The sequence below is a fragment of the Cervus canadensis genome, chromosome 1, assembly GCF_019320065.1.
Source record: "Cervus canadensis isolate Bull #8, Minnesota chromosome 1, ASM1932006v1, whole genome shotgun sequence".
NCBI lineage: Eukaryota > Metazoa > Chordata > Mammalia > Artiodactyla > Cervidae > Cervus > Cervus canadensis.
In genome coordinates, this window is record NC_057386.1 from 113,815,755 (window position 1) to 113,832,844 (window position 17,090).

Here is a 17,090-nt window from a genome sequence, read left to right on the forward strand (position 1 = left end):
CAAGGTGGGGGGTGGGCAGACAGCGGAGCTGCCCGTGGGCCATGCTGATTGCAAGGCGGAGCTGGGCTCCGTGGGGAGTCTGGGACCCTGGACCCCCAAAGAAGAAACAAGAACCTCAGGAGAATCCCGTTCTCCCCCAGCCCATCACCAGCACCAGGGGCCGGGGAGGCAGACTGCAGGCTGGCGTGGCCCGACAGCACCCCGCGGTCCCCCAGCCCTGGCTCGATTGTCAACTCATCCCGTGTGGCCGTGTGGAAACCCATGGTTCCCCGCCCCCGGGCCTCGGTTTCTCCAAGTGTGAAATGAGGGGATTGGATGAGGAGATTTCTGGCATCTGTTCCCTTGTTCCGACTCTTTGTTGCTCTGTTTGACATCTGTCTCTGTCTGTCTGTCTGTCTCTGTCGCCATCACCCTTCCGTATTTCCGTCTGCATCATCCCTCTTTCTCTGTCACTCTCTACTTGCCCAACCCGAGTCCCTGTTCTCTCTCCCAACTGGTTTCCCCGGCTCCCCCTGCACCCAGCCCATTCCTGGCTCTGATCTCTCTGTGCCTTAGTTTTGCTCATCTGCCAAATGGGTATAATGAAAGTGCCCGATAAGGTGGATTGTCCTGGGGACTGACCCAGATGGCAGGGGTAATGCGTTAGTGCTACCCCTGGTCCCCTGCCTTCCTGTGAGGCAACCCCACAGGGACACCTGAGCCACTTATAACCACAGACGCAGGGGCCCCAAGGGGGAGACTTTGCTAAGGCCACATGGCACAGAGTGACTGAGCCTGGATTCAAACCCAGGTCTCCAACCGACCTTCTGGAGGCTCCCCCTTTCCCTGTATTGGCAGCTAGTGGGAACCCCATCACAAGCCCATCCCCAGCGAGTGTTTGTGAGAGTGGCTTCGGGGCAGGGGCCCGGCAGAGGCAAGGCCATGTGGCTGCTGGCCAGGGTTTCTGCTGTGCGTGCCGGGCTCACAATGGAAAGTGCTGCCCTCCGCAGGAACCCAGCAGGGCCGGGGCTCCGAGGCCCCCCCGACTCTCTGCCCGGGGCCTGCTGAGCCAGCTGCCGCTTTGTGCCACAGAAGACAGGATCTGGTGTCTGCCAGACTATAAAATGGGGGGTCGGCCCCTGGTCACCCACTACACCAAGCCTGCCCGCCTGCCTGTCCTCCAGCAGCAAATAGCAGGGCCCCAGGTAAGAGGGGACCCACCCTCGGCCAAGAGCCCCAGGGGAGGGGAGGGGAGTGAGCAAGGGAGACAGAGCAGGAATAAAGAGTCAGAGAGAAGGGGGTCATCAGGAGCCAGGTGGGGAGACAGAGGGGGCAGAGAGAGGAAGAGAGGGAGGGAAGAAAAGAAAGACAAGAAAGAGACCAGATGGGTGCAGAGGCATAAACAGGGCAAGACACTGGGGCAGAGAGAAGCGGAAGGAGAGACAGAAGGGCAGGCACAGAGAGGAGGGGAAAAACGGGAAAACAGGGGGAGGGGGAGGGGAGGAGGAAGGGCGCGATGCCTAGAGAGAGGGATTGGGGCTGGGGCGGGGGCAGGGGATGCGGAAAGCAAGAGCACCTCTCCAGGGAGGAGGGAACCTAGTGCCCCCCAGGGGCGTGTTGATATTCAGAGCCTGACTTTGGGGGCGGGGCGGGCAGGGGGCGGGGTAAGCAAGAGCCTGGAAGCCACAGATGTGGCCCAGCTGTCTGGCCTCCCCACCGGTGGGCAGAGCACCCAGAGTCATGACAGCCTTTCTCAAGAGCGGCCCAGGGAGGAGTCTGCTTGCCCCCAGCTAGCTCTTCTTCACAGAAAGTATTCAGGAAGCTGCGGCCAGGGACTCTTGATCTGTGCTGTCAGGGGGGGTCCTGGAGTCCCTGGGAATGAACGGTCTCCAAAGTTAAAGGGGGCATTTCCCCCCCCTCTCCGGGGACAAAGACAAGGTGTTCTCCAAACACTCAAGGGGCCCATGACCCCAAAGTAAGGAGGAACCTCTGGAAGTGACCAAAGGTCTCTCCACCCAACGCCCACATGGCCACAGCCCTTCTTTCAGAACCCTGACAGGCGTGTCAGGAGCCTCCCGCAGCCCAGGCCTGTGTCTGCACCCACACACCCGTTCCCAGGCAATGCCTGAGACACGGTTTCAGCAAAAAGAGAGAGGAAGAGGCATTCATGCAGTCTCCGGACAGGTGTTAAGTGAGCATCTCCTATGTGCCAAGTGCTGAGCCAGGCACCGAGGATGGAAGGATGAGTCGATCAGAATAAGTAGGTGGCAAAGCCGCGTAGCTGGGTTTGTCTGGGGGCATTAAAACTGGAGTCCCCCCAATTGGCAGCTGGGTGGCCTCGGGCAGGCCCACTCCCCTCTCTGAGCCTCAGATTGCTGCGAGGAGATCCGAGGTTATCCTGAGGGAAGGATGCATTCATTCTCGAGGGTCCTATCTCCGGGGCCTCCCCAACTGGGACATTCTTGCTATGAAATCTGCTGGGGCACATCGTAGCTGCCCTAAGCCAAGAAGCGTGCTAAGTGATGGGAGCGTGAGCAGTGACTCCAGGGGGTAGAGAGGAAGGACACGGCAGCCAGCGGGGTGCAGGCAGCTAGGAGGAGTGAGGGGGTCCCCCCAGACGGGAAATCCTTGAAGGCCAAAGAGGAGATGGGGACAGACAGCTCTCCAGGCTTCCGTTTTAGAAGGAGAAAGAGAGGAGGTGAGTTTGGAGAAGGCTGAGCATACTCGCGGATGGGGGGACGAGAAGCAGGGAGGCAGCCTGGGGGTTGCCGGGCCTGTCTGAACCCGGGCCAAAGGGTTCTCTTGACAAAACTTCCGCAGGCGGCAACCATGTCTCAGCCCGCGGCCAAGGCCTCGGCCACCGCCGCCGTGAACCCAGGGCCCGACGGGAAGGGGAAGGCGGCCCCGCCCCCAGGCCCCGCCCCGGGCTCCGGCCCCGCCCCGGCCCCCGCCCAGCCGGCGCCCGCGGCCAAAGGGGACCTGCCTCCCGGCAACTACAAGGTGAGCGCGGGCCTGGGGGCGGGGCGGTGGGGGCTGCACCCCCGCGCCTGCGCGCCCCGCCCCTCCCCGCCCCTCCCCGCCCCCCCCGCCTCTCCCTCCCCTCCTGCCCCCCTGCGTCCCCGCCAGGATGCCCAACAGGCTTGCACCTGCTTTCGAGTTTGTCGAAAGCAAGAAACAGAAGGAAAGAAAGCGGGCTGGCTTAGTTAGCATCAGGAAACAGCTGTCCCAGAAGGTCCTCTCGGGCAGAAGGCCCCCATCAGCTCCTCCCGAAAAGTGTTTCCAAGCGGCCGGTCAAGCTGAAAGGGCTCCCGGAGAGCCAGGCATCCGGTCCCCTGGGACCGGGTTGGGTTGCAACCGCGGGTATTCAGAACTGGGTCATGACACGCTGTCAGGCGGTCCACCCTCCCTGGCCGGCTTCTACTTATGCGGTCCCTTATTTAATGGTTTAATTTCAATTTAATTTTTCATGAAAACAACACGCATCTGCAAACCCGCTAATTACACGAAAAGCCAGGACTTGGTAGACAGCCTGTATCTAATTCAAAGTGTCCCTTCCCCGCCCCCGCCCCTCCACTCCTCCTACGCAACCCCCACACCCTCCCGGGAACCCACCTCCCTTCTCCCCTGGGCGAGGGAACTGCCATCCTCACCCCGCCCCCTCACCTGCTTGCTTGCTGTTTTATGTGCTTTGATGCATTATTCCTTTAAAAGTAGATATTTACACTTCATTTGTTTTTAACTTACTGAAACATACTGTATGTAACCGTTCCGGGGTTTTCATTTTTCTTTTGTACTTGCTATGAGATTTCTAGCAGCCGCTGATACTGCCGCGCATTGCTGTGGGTCATTTGTTGTGGCTGCGGTGTGATGTTTCAGAGGGTGTCCATCACTCCTGACGACCGTGGGGTGGGTGCTAGCTGTGGTGTCATAAACAATGTGGTCAGGGTGTTCTTAGCCATGTCACCTGCAGGAGCTTCTCTTGGGCGGATAAGTGTAGGAGTGGAAGGGCTGGGTCATGGGTATGTTGAACCTCTCTCCGTTTTACAGCCGGGGAAACTGGGGCTGGGAGAAGGCACGCGCTTGCCTCGGTTCAAGGGAATGGCGACGGTTTTCCCAGCTGGGGACCATGAGCGGACAAAAACCAAAATTGGATGCTTAGTGAGAGGAGGGTATTAGCCCACGTAAACACAGTGGCCCCTGCTTCTGGCCTCTCTTGTGGTTTGATGGGTAGACTTATGAATGTTTCCTGAGCATCAGCTCTGTGGCAGAAGCGGGGGCTGGGAGATACAGAAATAGATCCACCCCACTGGTCTTTGGAAGGGGTGAGTGAAAGGGGAGAGGGGTACCTAGAGACCCAGAAGCAAACCGGCAGTGACTGTATGTGTGTTACCTATGCTACTGATGGGGTGAGCACAGTGGGGGTGGGGGGGGCCACTCGACCAAGCTCACTCAGGGAAAGGGTATCAGGGAGGGCTTCCTGGAGGAGGTGACATCTGAGCCTAGAACAGGACAGGGGACATGAGCTCCAGGATTGGGGTGTGTGGTGGAGAGGGCATTCCAGGCAAAAGGAACAGCACAGATAAAGGCCTGGAAGGAATATCCATCAGTTCCTAAAGACGGTACAGATACTAAGTTCAGAAGTGGAGGGAAGGCAGGACAGGGTCGTTTCACAGACCTTGGCTCCCAGCAAGCTCTCGGGTGATCTGGGCACTGCCTGCTCTTCGGTACATGGGTACTTAATGCATATTTGCCCTGGAGCCTCTCCACTTTGGAGGTACTCCCCCCCTCACTCTGCTTCCTGGGCACGGGGGCTTCTCTCCTGCAGCTGGTGGTCTTTGAGCAGGAGAACTTCCAGGGCCGACGGGTGGAATTCTCCGGGGAGTGCTTGAACCTGGGAGACCGTGGCTTCGAACGAGTGCGCAGCCTCATTGTCGCCTCTGGACCGTGAGTGTTTGGGCGGGGGAGGGGCACTCCCACAGCCTTAGTAAAATAGGAATACCGAAACAACCATAGCTGCTCTTTACTGCCTTCCACTGTGCTAGCAGGGCCACACAGGGTCATCCCTCAGTACCCTCCACGGGCTGGTTCCAGGACCCCCAGCAGATACTGAAATCTGCCAGTGCTCAAGTACCTGGTATAAGATGGCATAGTCCAGCCTGACCTCTGCATTCACAGATGCAGGACCCTCTGTACTGGGGCCAACTGTGTATTATTTCTAGGGCTTGTTTCAAACCCAAGAGGGAGGAAAGGGAGGTATGATTCTCCTTCCCATTTTACAGATGAGGAAACTGAAGCTCAGAGAGGTGATCTGATAAGCATAAGGTCACACTGACAATAAGGCATGATTCCAGGCTCTAAAGAAATGTTGTTTCTGCGGCAGAAGGAGCCCCCTGCCCATCACTGATGGCAGGAGGAGGGCAAAGGGCCGGGTGTCCACTAGCTGGCCCCTCTCCTGGGCAGCTTGTAGTCTTTAGGATAGTAATGACCTTCTGTTGAGTACCCAGGAGGTACTACAGGGCACCTACTGAGGACTTTACCTAGGTGATCCTACAGTGCTGTGTGGGGGAGGGGTGGCTCCTAATTCCCGTTTGACGGATGGGGAAACCAAGGCTCAAAGGGTGAGTGGCAGAGCCTGGGTTTGACTCAGGTTGACAAGTTTCACTCACAGTGTTTATATCATCCTGCTCCACAGGCTGCCCCTGACTCTCTGGGCCTAAGGCAGGAATAACTGTCCCTTGGATATAGTGGTTGTGCCAACTTCAACCCCTGTGGACTACGCTCAGGGCGCAGGCCCAACCGCTAGACAAGACCCACTGGGCCCGTTTGCCTCCTCTCTCCAGCCAAAAAGCCCCCGAGGGGTGTGATCAGCCTGTTCGCCCAGCATCCTGGGGCTCTGGGTGGTACAGAGGGCAGAGATAGGCTTTGAGGTCAGACAGGCCTGGGTGTGAGTCCCAACTCTCCTGTTTAACTTGTAAAGTGCCTGAGCCCCAGTTTCCTCATCTCTGAAATGGGCAGAGTAATGGTCCCCACTCCCTCCTGCTAGACTGTCCTCAAGTCTGAAGGCAATAATGCAGCATGGGGCTGGCATTCTGTGGGTGCCCAGACGTTAGCTGGTGGTCACGAAGATTATCGCCGCTTCCTGGTGCTCTGTGTGTTTAGCCATGTTACCATGGGCCGGGGTAGGCTGGTAACCTCAGCCCCACCCACAGAGTCAAAGCCCAGCTGAGAAGAGGAGCTGCCGGATGTGGCCAGTTTGGGTTTTCAGGCTTTTTTCATTATCAGTGACTCAAACCCAGAGTATTTCTCCTCCAACAAAGATGCAGCTGGTCTTTGGTGTGTGCTCTGGGACTGCAGCTGGTGGGAGAGATAAGGTCCTGTGTCCCAGGGCCTTGGGCCCACGTCAGGACCAGCAGGGCCCTGGGAGAAACAGTGGTGGAGAAAGCGACGGAGGGGATGGGGTGGGCAGGGGAGCGGAGGAGAGGGGTGCCCTCACCCAGGTGGGGACGGGAGGCAAGCCCGCCTGAAGCCTGGGGGGCGTCAGCAGACACCCGCCACCACCGCCGTGGGACTTTAGACTGCTGACTTAACCCCTCTGAGCCGCAGTTTCCCATATCTGTGAATTGAGATTCCTGCCCTACCTCTCTCCTTGCTCATATGAGCCACAGGAGATGAGAAAAGGCACTAATATAGACAACTCCTCGCTCATATACCAGGTCCTCACTGGGCACTGTGACTCCTGAATAAGACAGTTTTAGGAGACGGTGTCAGGGTGGCAAGACCACATCAGTGTCTGTCTTCCCATAAGCTCAGATCTCCGGCTTCCCTTCCTCTTTAATCATGAATGATCTTGCTGCTTGTGTTTTCGCTTTAGACCCTCATCACCTCCTGACAAGGTAGAGGTTTCTTCTCCTTGACGGAGGCTTAATGAGCTAAAGTGACTTGCCCAGAGTCACACAGAAAATAAATGGCTAAACTGGGATTAGAACTGGGGTCTGTCTGTTTCCAAAGTCTGTCCTCTTAACTCCTGCATGGCACCATCTTCCAAGGCTCCCACTCATCCATCTACAGGCTTCCCATGCACCCACTCATCCATCTACAGATCAGTTCATCCATCCATCTGCACATTCATTCTTCATCCATTTATTTATCCCTCTATTCAGCACTCCCTCCATCCATCCATTCTCCACCATGCATCCAGCCAGCCATCAATACACTCCTCCATAGATCCATAGATCTAGCCATCTACCCAGCTACCTACCTGTCCATCCATCCATCTGCCTGTTCATTCAACCATCAGTTCCTCCATCCATCCATCCACCCGCCCATCCATCTGCCCATCCTTTTCTCATATGCTCCAGCCTCTGTGTGGCTGAGGCAGATTCACCTCTATTCTGGAAGAATAAATCTGCATTATCACTTCTGTCACTCTGCTGTGTGGGTTGGCGCCTTCCTCAGATGAGACCTGAGGCTCCTTGGACACATTCTATTTCAGTCCGTGGTAGTAGCCTCCCCTGCCCCCATCTTCCCCCTCTCATTCTGGGTAGAGGAGGGTCCCAGCCCCCATCAGGGAGGTGAGACTAATGTCAGCATCCCCCAGCCCTCTCTTGTTCCCTGAGAACTCTGAAACACAGTGAGGAAAGTTTAATGGGCTCCTTCATCACAGCCTTCTCATCTGTGAAATGGGCATCATCTTATCTCCCCCAGAATCCCTGGTCCTTTTAACAAAAGCTCACTTCCCATCCTCAATCAGGCTGCACTGAGAAAGCCCCCATCCGATGTCAGGCTTGTAATTAGCCCTTTTAGAGAACTGAACACCTACATGTGCACAATCACATTTAATTCTCATAGGTATCTGAGAGGCAAATATTACTCTCATTTCCCCTTCCACTGCCCCTGTTCTGATTACTGTATTCTGTGTGCTAGGCCAGTCTTCATCAAAACATGATTCAAGCACCTGTATCAATTTTTCCCTACCCCCATATCTCCAGGAATATTCTTTGTTTAATATACTTATTTGATTTTTTAAAATAATATCTATTTATTTGGCTGCCCTGGGCCTTAGTTGTGGCACCTGAGGAGGTGCCAGGCTCAGCTGTGGGATCTTTTAGCTGTGGCATGCAAACTCTTAGTTTCGGCCTGTGGGATCTAGTTCCCTGGCCAAGGATCAAACCCAGGCCCCCTATGTTGGGAGCGTGGAGTCTTAGCCACTGGACCACCAGGGAAGTCCCTACTTCATTTTAAAAGGACCCTTTTTTGACACAAATAAATATATATCAAAAGAACTTTTTGCATCATTTTTACAAATGGAAAGATAGTGTCACCTGCGTAAGTAAAAGGTTTCTGTGGAAAAGATTCCTACCGTGAACACAGTATAATAGCCTGCTGAAGGCTCTGGTTGGTGTCCTGTTCTTCCTTATCCAAAGATAAATTACTGTTGTTGTTCAGTCGCTAAGTCATGCCCCACTCTTTGCGACTCCATGGACTGCAGCACGCCAGGGTCCTCTGTCCTTCACTGTCTTCTGGAGTTGACTCACATTCCTGTCCATTGAGTCAGTGATGCTATCTAACCATCTCATCCTCTTACCGCCCCCTTCTCCTTCTCCTCCTGCCCTCAATCTTTCCCAGCCTTAAGGTCTTTTCCAGTGAGTCAGCTCTTTGCATCTGGTGGCCAAAGTATTGGAGCTTCAGCTTCAGTGCCAATCCTTCCAATGAGTATTCAGGGCTGATTTCCTTTAGGATGGACTGGTTGTATCTCCTTGCAGTCCAAGGGACTCTCAAGAGTCTTTGGGGTTTTTTAAAAATGTTTTCTGATAGGTTATTTCCCCCAAGTCCTCACAGTGCTAAAATTATGTGTAAATCCTACATCTGGGGAAATATTTGGCTTCTGTAATTATACACACCATCTCATTTAATCCTGCACCAACTTCAAGAAGATAGGCAAGTTAGATGAGGAAACCGAGGTGCAGAGAAGTGAAGCGTCTTGCCGGTAGTCTCCCCGTCAGTCAGTGGGATCAGCCTCTCCCCACCTCCAGCCTTGGGGCTGCGTTGCAAGGTAAAGATGCGAAGGCGAGTCGGGGGAGAGGGTTCTGCCCATGATGGATTCTCCCCTCTGCCTCCGCCCCTCCTGACTCTCCCCACCCTGCCCACCTCTCTCCCCATCCAGCTGGGTCGCCTTTGAGCAGTCCAACTTCCGGGGGGAGATGTTCGTCCTGGAGAAAGGCGAGTACCCGCGCTGGGACACGTGGTCCAGCAGCTACCGCAGCGACCGGCTCATGTCCTTCCGACCCGTCCGGATGGTGAGTGGCCCCTGGGCCGGGCTCGGGACGGGGGAGGATTCTGGGGCAGGGCAGGAGCAAGCCTCTGGTGTGACGGCCAGGACAGCCACGGCGTCAGATGAGCAGGAGAAATGAAGGAGGAATGCTGGGCGGTGACCTCTGAGCTCGTCCAAGGGCAATGGCTCTATGCTGGTCACTTCACAAGGCACCCGTGATATGCTCATCACATGCCCATCTCCTGCCAGGAGCCCAGGGCACGCGGAACCCAGTTTTGTTGTTAAATATAGTTTCATTTCTTTCTTTTTGGCTTTGCTGGGTTTCCATTTGTCCGCAGGCTTTTCTCTGGTTGCGGAGAGCGGGGCTGCCCTTCGTTACAGCGCACAAGCTGCTCTCTAGTTGCGGTGGCTTCTCTCGAGCGCAGGCTCCGGGGACAGAGGCTTCAGTCGTGGCAGCTCCCGGCCTCTAGAGCGCAGGCTCAGCAGTGGTGGGGCCCAGGCTCAGCTGCTTCCGGGCACGTGGGATCTCCCAGGTCAGGGATGGAGCCCCCGTCTCCTGCGTTGGCAGGCAGACTATCACTGAGCCTCCTGGGGAGTTTTGAAAAGTCTCAAAGCCCACCCAAAGTGCCAGACATGCAGGTTGAAGTTTACATGATGGCTGCAAAGAGGGATATTGCAGAAGGGCACAGTGAACTCCCTGACAATAAGACTATGTACTGAATTAGCCCCTTTGTAATGTTTAACTAATGGAAATAACGTAACTTCAAGAAGATTCAAAGCTGAAATAGGCTGGAGTTATCCCCAAGCCATTCACAGGTTTTTTTTCAGAATTATGTTGATGGCGATTCATTAACCAGCTACATCTTCACTCACCAAGGTCAGTTTCTGATGATGGTAACAACTTCTGCTTTCCGTGGTGGGAATTTTCATAAAGAGTTTTCATGCACGTCCATTTGAGACTACCAGGTGCCCACAGCCAGTTGTTTGGCCTCACCAGATCTATGTAGATGGGTTATCCAACCTGATCATGTTCTCGGAATCTGAGGCTGAATTATCAGCCTTAACAATGGACGCTTTGTGAGAATTCATGGGTTCTTCTCCCAATCAATGGTCCTTATAAGGCAGTCTAGGTCAACATACAGTTGTTCGATACAGCAATCAGCTGGGCCACTTCCAGTAGCTTCTTGAGCTTTGCTGTGTCTAATATAGTAGCCACATGTGGCTCTTAAACACGCGAATCTTGGCTAGTCTGAATGGAGATGTGTAACATACATGGCAGGCTTTGAATACATAGCAAAAAAGAAAAAATAAGAATGTAAAATACCTCATTAGGAACTCCCCTGGTGGTCCAGTGGTTAAGACTTCACACTTCCAACTCAGGGGTGCCAGTTCAATCCTTGGTCTGGGAGCTAAGATCCCACATGCCACATGCACAACCAAAAAAATTTTTTTAAAGACCTCATTAATATTGCTGTGTTGTCCGCCTATTGAAATTAGCATAATTTAGACATATTTGCTTAAATAAAATATATAATTAGAAAAAAGTCCCAATGCCAGGACCCCACCCCAGACCAACTGAATCCAGATCTCTGGGGCTCATTCGCAGGCACTGGTTTCTTTCCATGCCTCTGAGGTCTCTGGGTAGCCAGGGCTAAGAGCCACTGGTCTAGTCCCTTCCCTGTAGCCCTGCCACCGTCCTGGGTGGCCCATTTTCTCTCTTACCTCCAACTTTCTCCCAGCTGGGTTCCCTGGCTCCTTTCCAGCCCTCTCTCCTGGGATGTTAGAGGGATCTCTGTCTCGACCATCTCCCACATGCAGTCATTCATTCTACCACAGACACGTGGATGTGTTTCTGCCAGGCTCTGTCGTAGGCTCTGGATGTGCAAGTGTGCTTGCAACAGGCAGGGTCCTTGCCCCCGTGGGAGGCAGCTATTGAAAACCTAATCACAGAAATCCACCTGTAATGGCAAACAGCCGTGGTGCTTACTGCATGAGGGCCATGCAGCGTGTGCTCAGAGAGGGGAAGAGGAAACCGAGGCTCTGGTGTTGGGGAAGAGGAGGGTGGGGGTGGCTGGGGGTGATCCGAGGAGAGAGCTCCCAAAGATGGGCGCCGAGTCAGCCGTGGGCACAGCCTTCCGGGGGACAGTGGGGGCAGAGTTCCTGGAGTGAAGACGGGCTGGGTGGAACAAGGAGCTAAAAGGGGGGACTGGTGTGGCTGCAGCAGAAGCAGTGGTGGGGAGCAGGATGCAAGAGGGGATGGGAGCAGGGACACGCTTCTCTGGAGGGTTCTGCCCCTGGCTGACTGTGTGACGCCAGTCAAGAAGCTTAACGTCTCTGAGCCTCTGCACCCCTGATCAGCATAATAAAAATATTGAGTAAATTTGTCTGGAGCACTTGGTGTATGCCAGGCATCATGCTAAGTGTTCTCTATGGATTAGCTCTGTGAAGTAGAGGCTGACATCCTCATATTTCCAGATGAGAAGGGCGCTTCGAGGCTGGATGTTGACAATCCGGGGTCAGTCCCGTGATGGCCTGAGCAGGCTCAGCTCTCTCTCTCTCTCCACCTCCAGGAGGCCCCATTCACCCTTCACACCCCTGACCCCCTCTCTCCTTTCCCAGGACGCCCAGGAGCACAAGCTCTGCCTGTTCGAAGGGGCCAACTTCAAGGGCAACACCATGGAGATCCAGGAGGATGATGTGCCCAGCCTTTGGGTTTACGGCTTCTGTGACCGCGTGGGCAGTGTGAAGGTCTCCAGCGGAACGTAAGCTCTGCTCCTATGGGCCCTCACCCCCTGCTTCATTTCAAGCTCAGGCAGGCTGGGAGGGCACCCCCCGAGCCTGCCCAGACAGGATGCAACATCAGATGTGCAGGAAAGTCCGGAGGCCTGGATTCTGCCAAGAGAGTGTCATCGCCTTAGGGGGCGGAGGTGGAATCATGTGTTGATGAATTGCGTGTTGGTGTAAACAACGCTAGCAATTATCCTAAGAAGTGGGAAGATGGAGCGAGTAGGGGCTTCTAGCCCCGTGTTTGGGTTGGAGAAATAGTGAAGCGAGGAGGAGCAGAGTGGATGTGAGTAGACCAGTCTGTGTGGGTCAAGGAAACGGAAATATCCAGGGAGATTGGAGCCTCTGGGGGCATGAGCAGAGAGACATCTGAGAGGTGAGACTGTAACGAAAGGGCCTTGACCCTGTCACTGATGCTCTGTGGCACCTGGGTGAGCCACAAGCCCTCTCGGCGTCTCAGTGTTGTCCTCTATACAATGGGCACATCAGGGTTCTTAATCCCAGAGGATTTTTCTGCTCTGAACTCTAGGATTTGAAGCTTTCAAAACAGAGGCCCCCACCCCCACCCCATGTCCGTGAGAACTCAGGGAAGGGCCAGATACCCAAAGGAGGTCACTTTATCCATCCCCCTGCCTCCAGAGAACCATACGAGACACCCCTGATCGCCTCGAGGCACGTGGAAAGCATCCAACTCTCCACCCCAGATGCTTTTCTGAGTTTCTATAACACCATCAGGGCTGTGGTCTTTTTCTTGCTCTTTTGTCCTTCCCTGAGACCCAGTATTCCAGTATGTAAGCCATCTGAAATTTACCAAACATTGTCAATAAGCCAGGCTCTGTGCTTGGCACACAGCAGGAGGCAGAGGTGAAGAAGGCTTAGCTCCTGCCTTCAGAGGCTTATTCAGTCTAGCAGGGAGATGTCAGTACACCTGTGAGATGATGTCCAGCAATAATAGATAAGAGATGGAGGTAAGAGGGAGAAGAAAGGTTTCTGGGACTGGGTTCTCTGTGCTGGAGTGGAGGACAGGTCCAAGGTTTACCTGAGGAGGCTGGAACTTAAGCCAGACTTTGAAAGATGAGCAGGGGTCTGAGAGAGACCTGGAAAGACCCTCCCAGCAGAGGCAATGGCATAATTAGAAATTAATCATGGATAATAACTTGTATTAAGTGCTTACAATGGACCGAGCACCATGCTAACTTCTTTCAATGAATAGTCATTGAGTCTTTACAATACACCCATGAGGCAGGTTTGTCATCATCCCCATTTCACAGATGGCAAGCTGGGGTTCTGATAAGTCACCTACCTAGGAAATGGCAGAGCTAGGATTTGAACTGGTTGTCTGAACACACCAGAAGGTGTGTTCCCAGCCACTTCACACAAATTCACTTTCCAACAAAGGAAACTACTTTTTGAAACAAGAGTGCCCCTTCTTGTTGCTAACCAGTCCCCAAGCCCTGTGTTCACTCCCTTGGATCCTGTTCTCTGAGCTCCAGGTCATCACTTTCAGTGGAATGTATATTAGTTTCCCTACCATGTATCTGCAATCCACTTAGCAAAGTACTTTGATTCATTTTCCCCTTTGGCCCCCCAAACCCTCATAAACCAGCTCCCATGACCATCCCCGCTTCACTTAGAGGAGGAAGCCGAGATCTGTCAGAGAGGTGAGATCACTGCCCAGAGCCAGTAGGAAGGGGCCAAGCCCGCCCAGAGGAGCCCTGGGTGGCCCCAGCCAGCGAGGACAGGTGAGGGGTGGAGAGCAGGCTGCCGGGCTGGGTGGAGGACCGGCTGGTCCAAGGGGGCGTCCAGGTGCCAGGTAGTGAGACAGGCCGCCTCCACACCATCCTTCTTGCTTTCCCCCCAGCTGGGTAGGCTACCAGTATCCCGGCTACCGTGGGTACCAGTACCTCCTGGAGCCTGGCGACTTCCGGCACTGGAATGAGTGGGGGGCCTTCCAGCCACAGATGCAGGCCGTGCGCCGCCTACGTGACCGGCAGTGGCATCGCGAAGGCTGCTTCCCCGTCCTGGCCGCCGAGCCACCCAAGTGAGTCCACGCGCTGCTCGTGTGGCCCGCCCTGCTGCAGGCTCATCATCCCCACCTTCCCTATGCAAATAAAAATTCCTGAAGCCAAGCTGTCTCCTGGGTCTATGAACAGATGCAGGCCTCAGTGTTGGCAGGCAACTTCCTCCGTCTTGATAAGTATCGTAATAATCAAAACAGCAAGCACAGGACTTCCCTGGTGGACCAGTGGTTGAGACTATCTTGCAATGCAGAGGACACGAGTTCAATCCTTGGTCAGGGAACTAAGATTCCACACGCTGTGGGGCAACTGCACCCTCACACCTTGATTAGAGAGTCCATGCGCCACAGCAAAACATCCCACATGATGTAACACAGATCCTGCACACTGCATCTAAGACCTGATACAGCCAAATAAATCAAACAATTTTTTTTTAATTTAAAAAACCACAACTCAAAAAAACAAAAACAAAAAAGAAACCAACAAGTACCACTAAGTTCTTTGCATTCTGTTTGTATATCATTTGGACAACTCTTCAGTTCAGTTACTCAGTCATGTCCGACTCTTTGTGACCCCATGGACTGCAGCACGCCAGGCCTCCCTGTCCATCACCAACTCCCGGAGTTTACTCAAACCCATGTCTATCCAGTCGGTGATGCCATCCAACCGTCTCATCCTCTGTCGTCCCCTTTTCCTCCTGCCCTCAATCTTTCCCAGCATCAGGGTCTTTTCAAATGAGTCAGTTTTTCGCATCAGGTGGCCAAAGTATTGGAGTTTCAGCTTCAGCACTGGATGACTCTAGGAGGCCAGTATTGTATAATTATCCCTATTTAACAAGTGAGGAAATTGAAGGCCAGAGAGGGAAAGTGACTTGTCTAAGGTCACACAGCTGTCAAATCAAGATTTGAACCCAGTCAGGTTCCAGAGTCACAGTCTTAAAAAAAAAAAAATCTGTGTTTTCAAATTCTACTCCTTCAGGTCCTACTCTTCTGATTTTTTTTTTTTTTTTTTGCCTTCTCTTCTTACCACCTGTTTTGTTACTTAACATTTTTGTTTAAATAGATAGCATTGTGTGCTTAAATGCATTGATTTGTAAGTAAAACTTGATAACACTACAGGATATGGAAAACTGGCATCCTATGCCATAGATAGGAAGCAGTCGTTTAAGTAAATATAATTTAAAGAAGGCCAAGCACTGCGTTATCAGCAGATACCACTGCTTGCTTAAGCTTTAGCCCGCAGCCTGCTCACTCTGATGAAATGGGTGATTAGCAAGTGTCAGAGGGAGGTCTGAAAGAAGTGCTTGCCCAAACTGAGCTGTTTCTCTCTGATTCAATCAAACAAGAGTCAAAAGAGGGTTATTTTCTTGTGTCCGATTTAGTCCTGGGTCCAAGTTCCACCTAGCATCATCTCTCCTGCTACAGACAGCACATGCCCCATGCTGGAAATCTACATCAGGCAGTATGACTCCTGGGTCAACAAGTAGCTTTGACCGATGTTATGAATCATTAATCTCTGCGGGAAGCCTGGGGGAGGTGTTGCCATGGATAGCTTCCTGGAGGAGAGGGTATTTGAAGGGGGCCTTGAAGGATGAATCGGGAGCTTACTTGGTGGTAAATGAAGGAGATGGCATTCCAGGCAGAGCAAACGCAGGGTCCCTGCTACCCTCCATGGCACCTTTGTGCAAATGATAAAAAGATACTTCTTCCTCAAGACATTTGACCGCCAGGACTTCCATTGTGGTCCAGTGGTTAAGAACCCCCCTTGCAATGCAGGGGACGTGGATTTGATCCCCGGTTGGGGAACTAAGATCCCACACGCCACAGAACAACTAAACCTGTGCACCACAACTAGGGAACCCGTGTGTCCTCAGGAAAAGATCCCGCATGCTGCAACCCAGTCCCAATGCAGCCAAATGAAACAAACAAAAGAAGACATCTGACTGCCATCTGCCAGAAAGTATCGGTATAAATCTGTGATGTCTATAATGTCAGTACGGTACCCTTGTGCAGTGCCCAACCTGCACAGCTGTCCTTGGCAGCTGTGGAGCACCGTGGGCAAAGACACAGAGGTGGAGAGAGCTTGTGGTGGGTCCAAGTGACGCTTATTAAAGTGGGAGGAGTAGCTTGGTGGTTGAGTGGGCGGAGGTCGGGGGTGAGAAAGGAATGCAGAGTGCAGCAAAGAGGAAGCCGGAAAGAAAAGTGGGGCCTCATGACACCCCACTCTGTGGTTTTGCTGAGCTTCAAAGCTGAAGATCTTCCCCTCTGGGACATGCATTTTCCTTCTTCCTCCCACCCTAGTTCTCCCACCCTCCAATTTGACCAGCCTCTTGCGTTTGAAGTCAGGCTGTCTTGTCTCGGACCAGAAGGTAGGAGCCCTGGGTAAGAATCAGGAGATATGGGTGTCAGTCCTACTCTACTGCTAGGAGCTACCAAATGTTGGGCAAATTGCTTCTGTACCCAGACACTCATTCTTGCCATCTGTAAAACGCCACCTTAAACAAGTCCATCCAGCCTCAAGATTCTGATGCTGGGACTCTGTGTTTCCAAAGTTCCGTGATTCTCAATGATTCTGTAATGCATCTCTAAGTGTCCACAGTCCTCGGAGCCCAATACCAAGCTACATAGCTTGATACAAGCTTGATACCAAGCTACATAGATGCCCATTCTCAGTTCCTAAGGTGTGTGAGTACAGCTCTGAAACTCTGCTGTCGTGGAATTGTATGAGCCACGCAGACCCAACTTTCATGTTTCTTCAGTGCTTAGACCTCTTCAAAGGCAAGATGCCACACGATCTTGTGATCCAAGAAACACAAAGAGAAATACTCTCCATTCGAATATAACAGTTACTTTCTAATCACTTAGAATTGTTATTTCATACTTATTGAAAGAACTACTTTAACCTTTTTATATTTATATATAAATATATATTTAAATTTATTAATATTTAGGCAAAACTTTTTCAGTGTGTCAATTTTGTGAATCCCATAAAAAGAAGACAAGCTGGAAATCCATCAGTGAAGTGAGTCCTTAAATTTC

The 17,090-nt window shown here is 52.9% G+C and overlaps 1 protein-coding gene across 2 annotated transcripts; it reads left to right on the top strand.

Annotated features, from left to right (window-relative positions):
• The first annotated feature begins 976 nt into the window (after nucleotides 1-976).
• On the top strand, nucleotides 977-14,163 carry CRYBB1 (crystallin beta B1). Of its 2 annotated transcripts, none has more exons than XM_043437834.1 (6): nucleotides 977-1,184; nucleotides 2,800-2,979; nucleotides 4,805-4,923; nucleotides 9,143-9,275; nucleotides 11,870-12,012; nucleotides 13,896-14,163. In XM_043437834.1, exons 1-6 carry the CDS (start codon nucleotides 1,104-1,106, stop codon nucleotides 14,077-14,079), a joined length of 840 nt encoding a protein of 279 aa, XP_043293769.1. In that variant the 5' UTR covers nucleotides 977-1,103; the 3' UTR covers nucleotides 14,080-14,163. The 2 variants fall into 2 exon arrangements, with proteins under 2 accessions (XP_043293769.1, XP_043293780.1); XM_043437845.1 differs by lacking the exon at nucleotides 977-1,184 and adding an exon at nucleotides 2,217-2,239.
• Nucleotides 14,164-17,090: the final 2,927 nt, after the last annotated feature.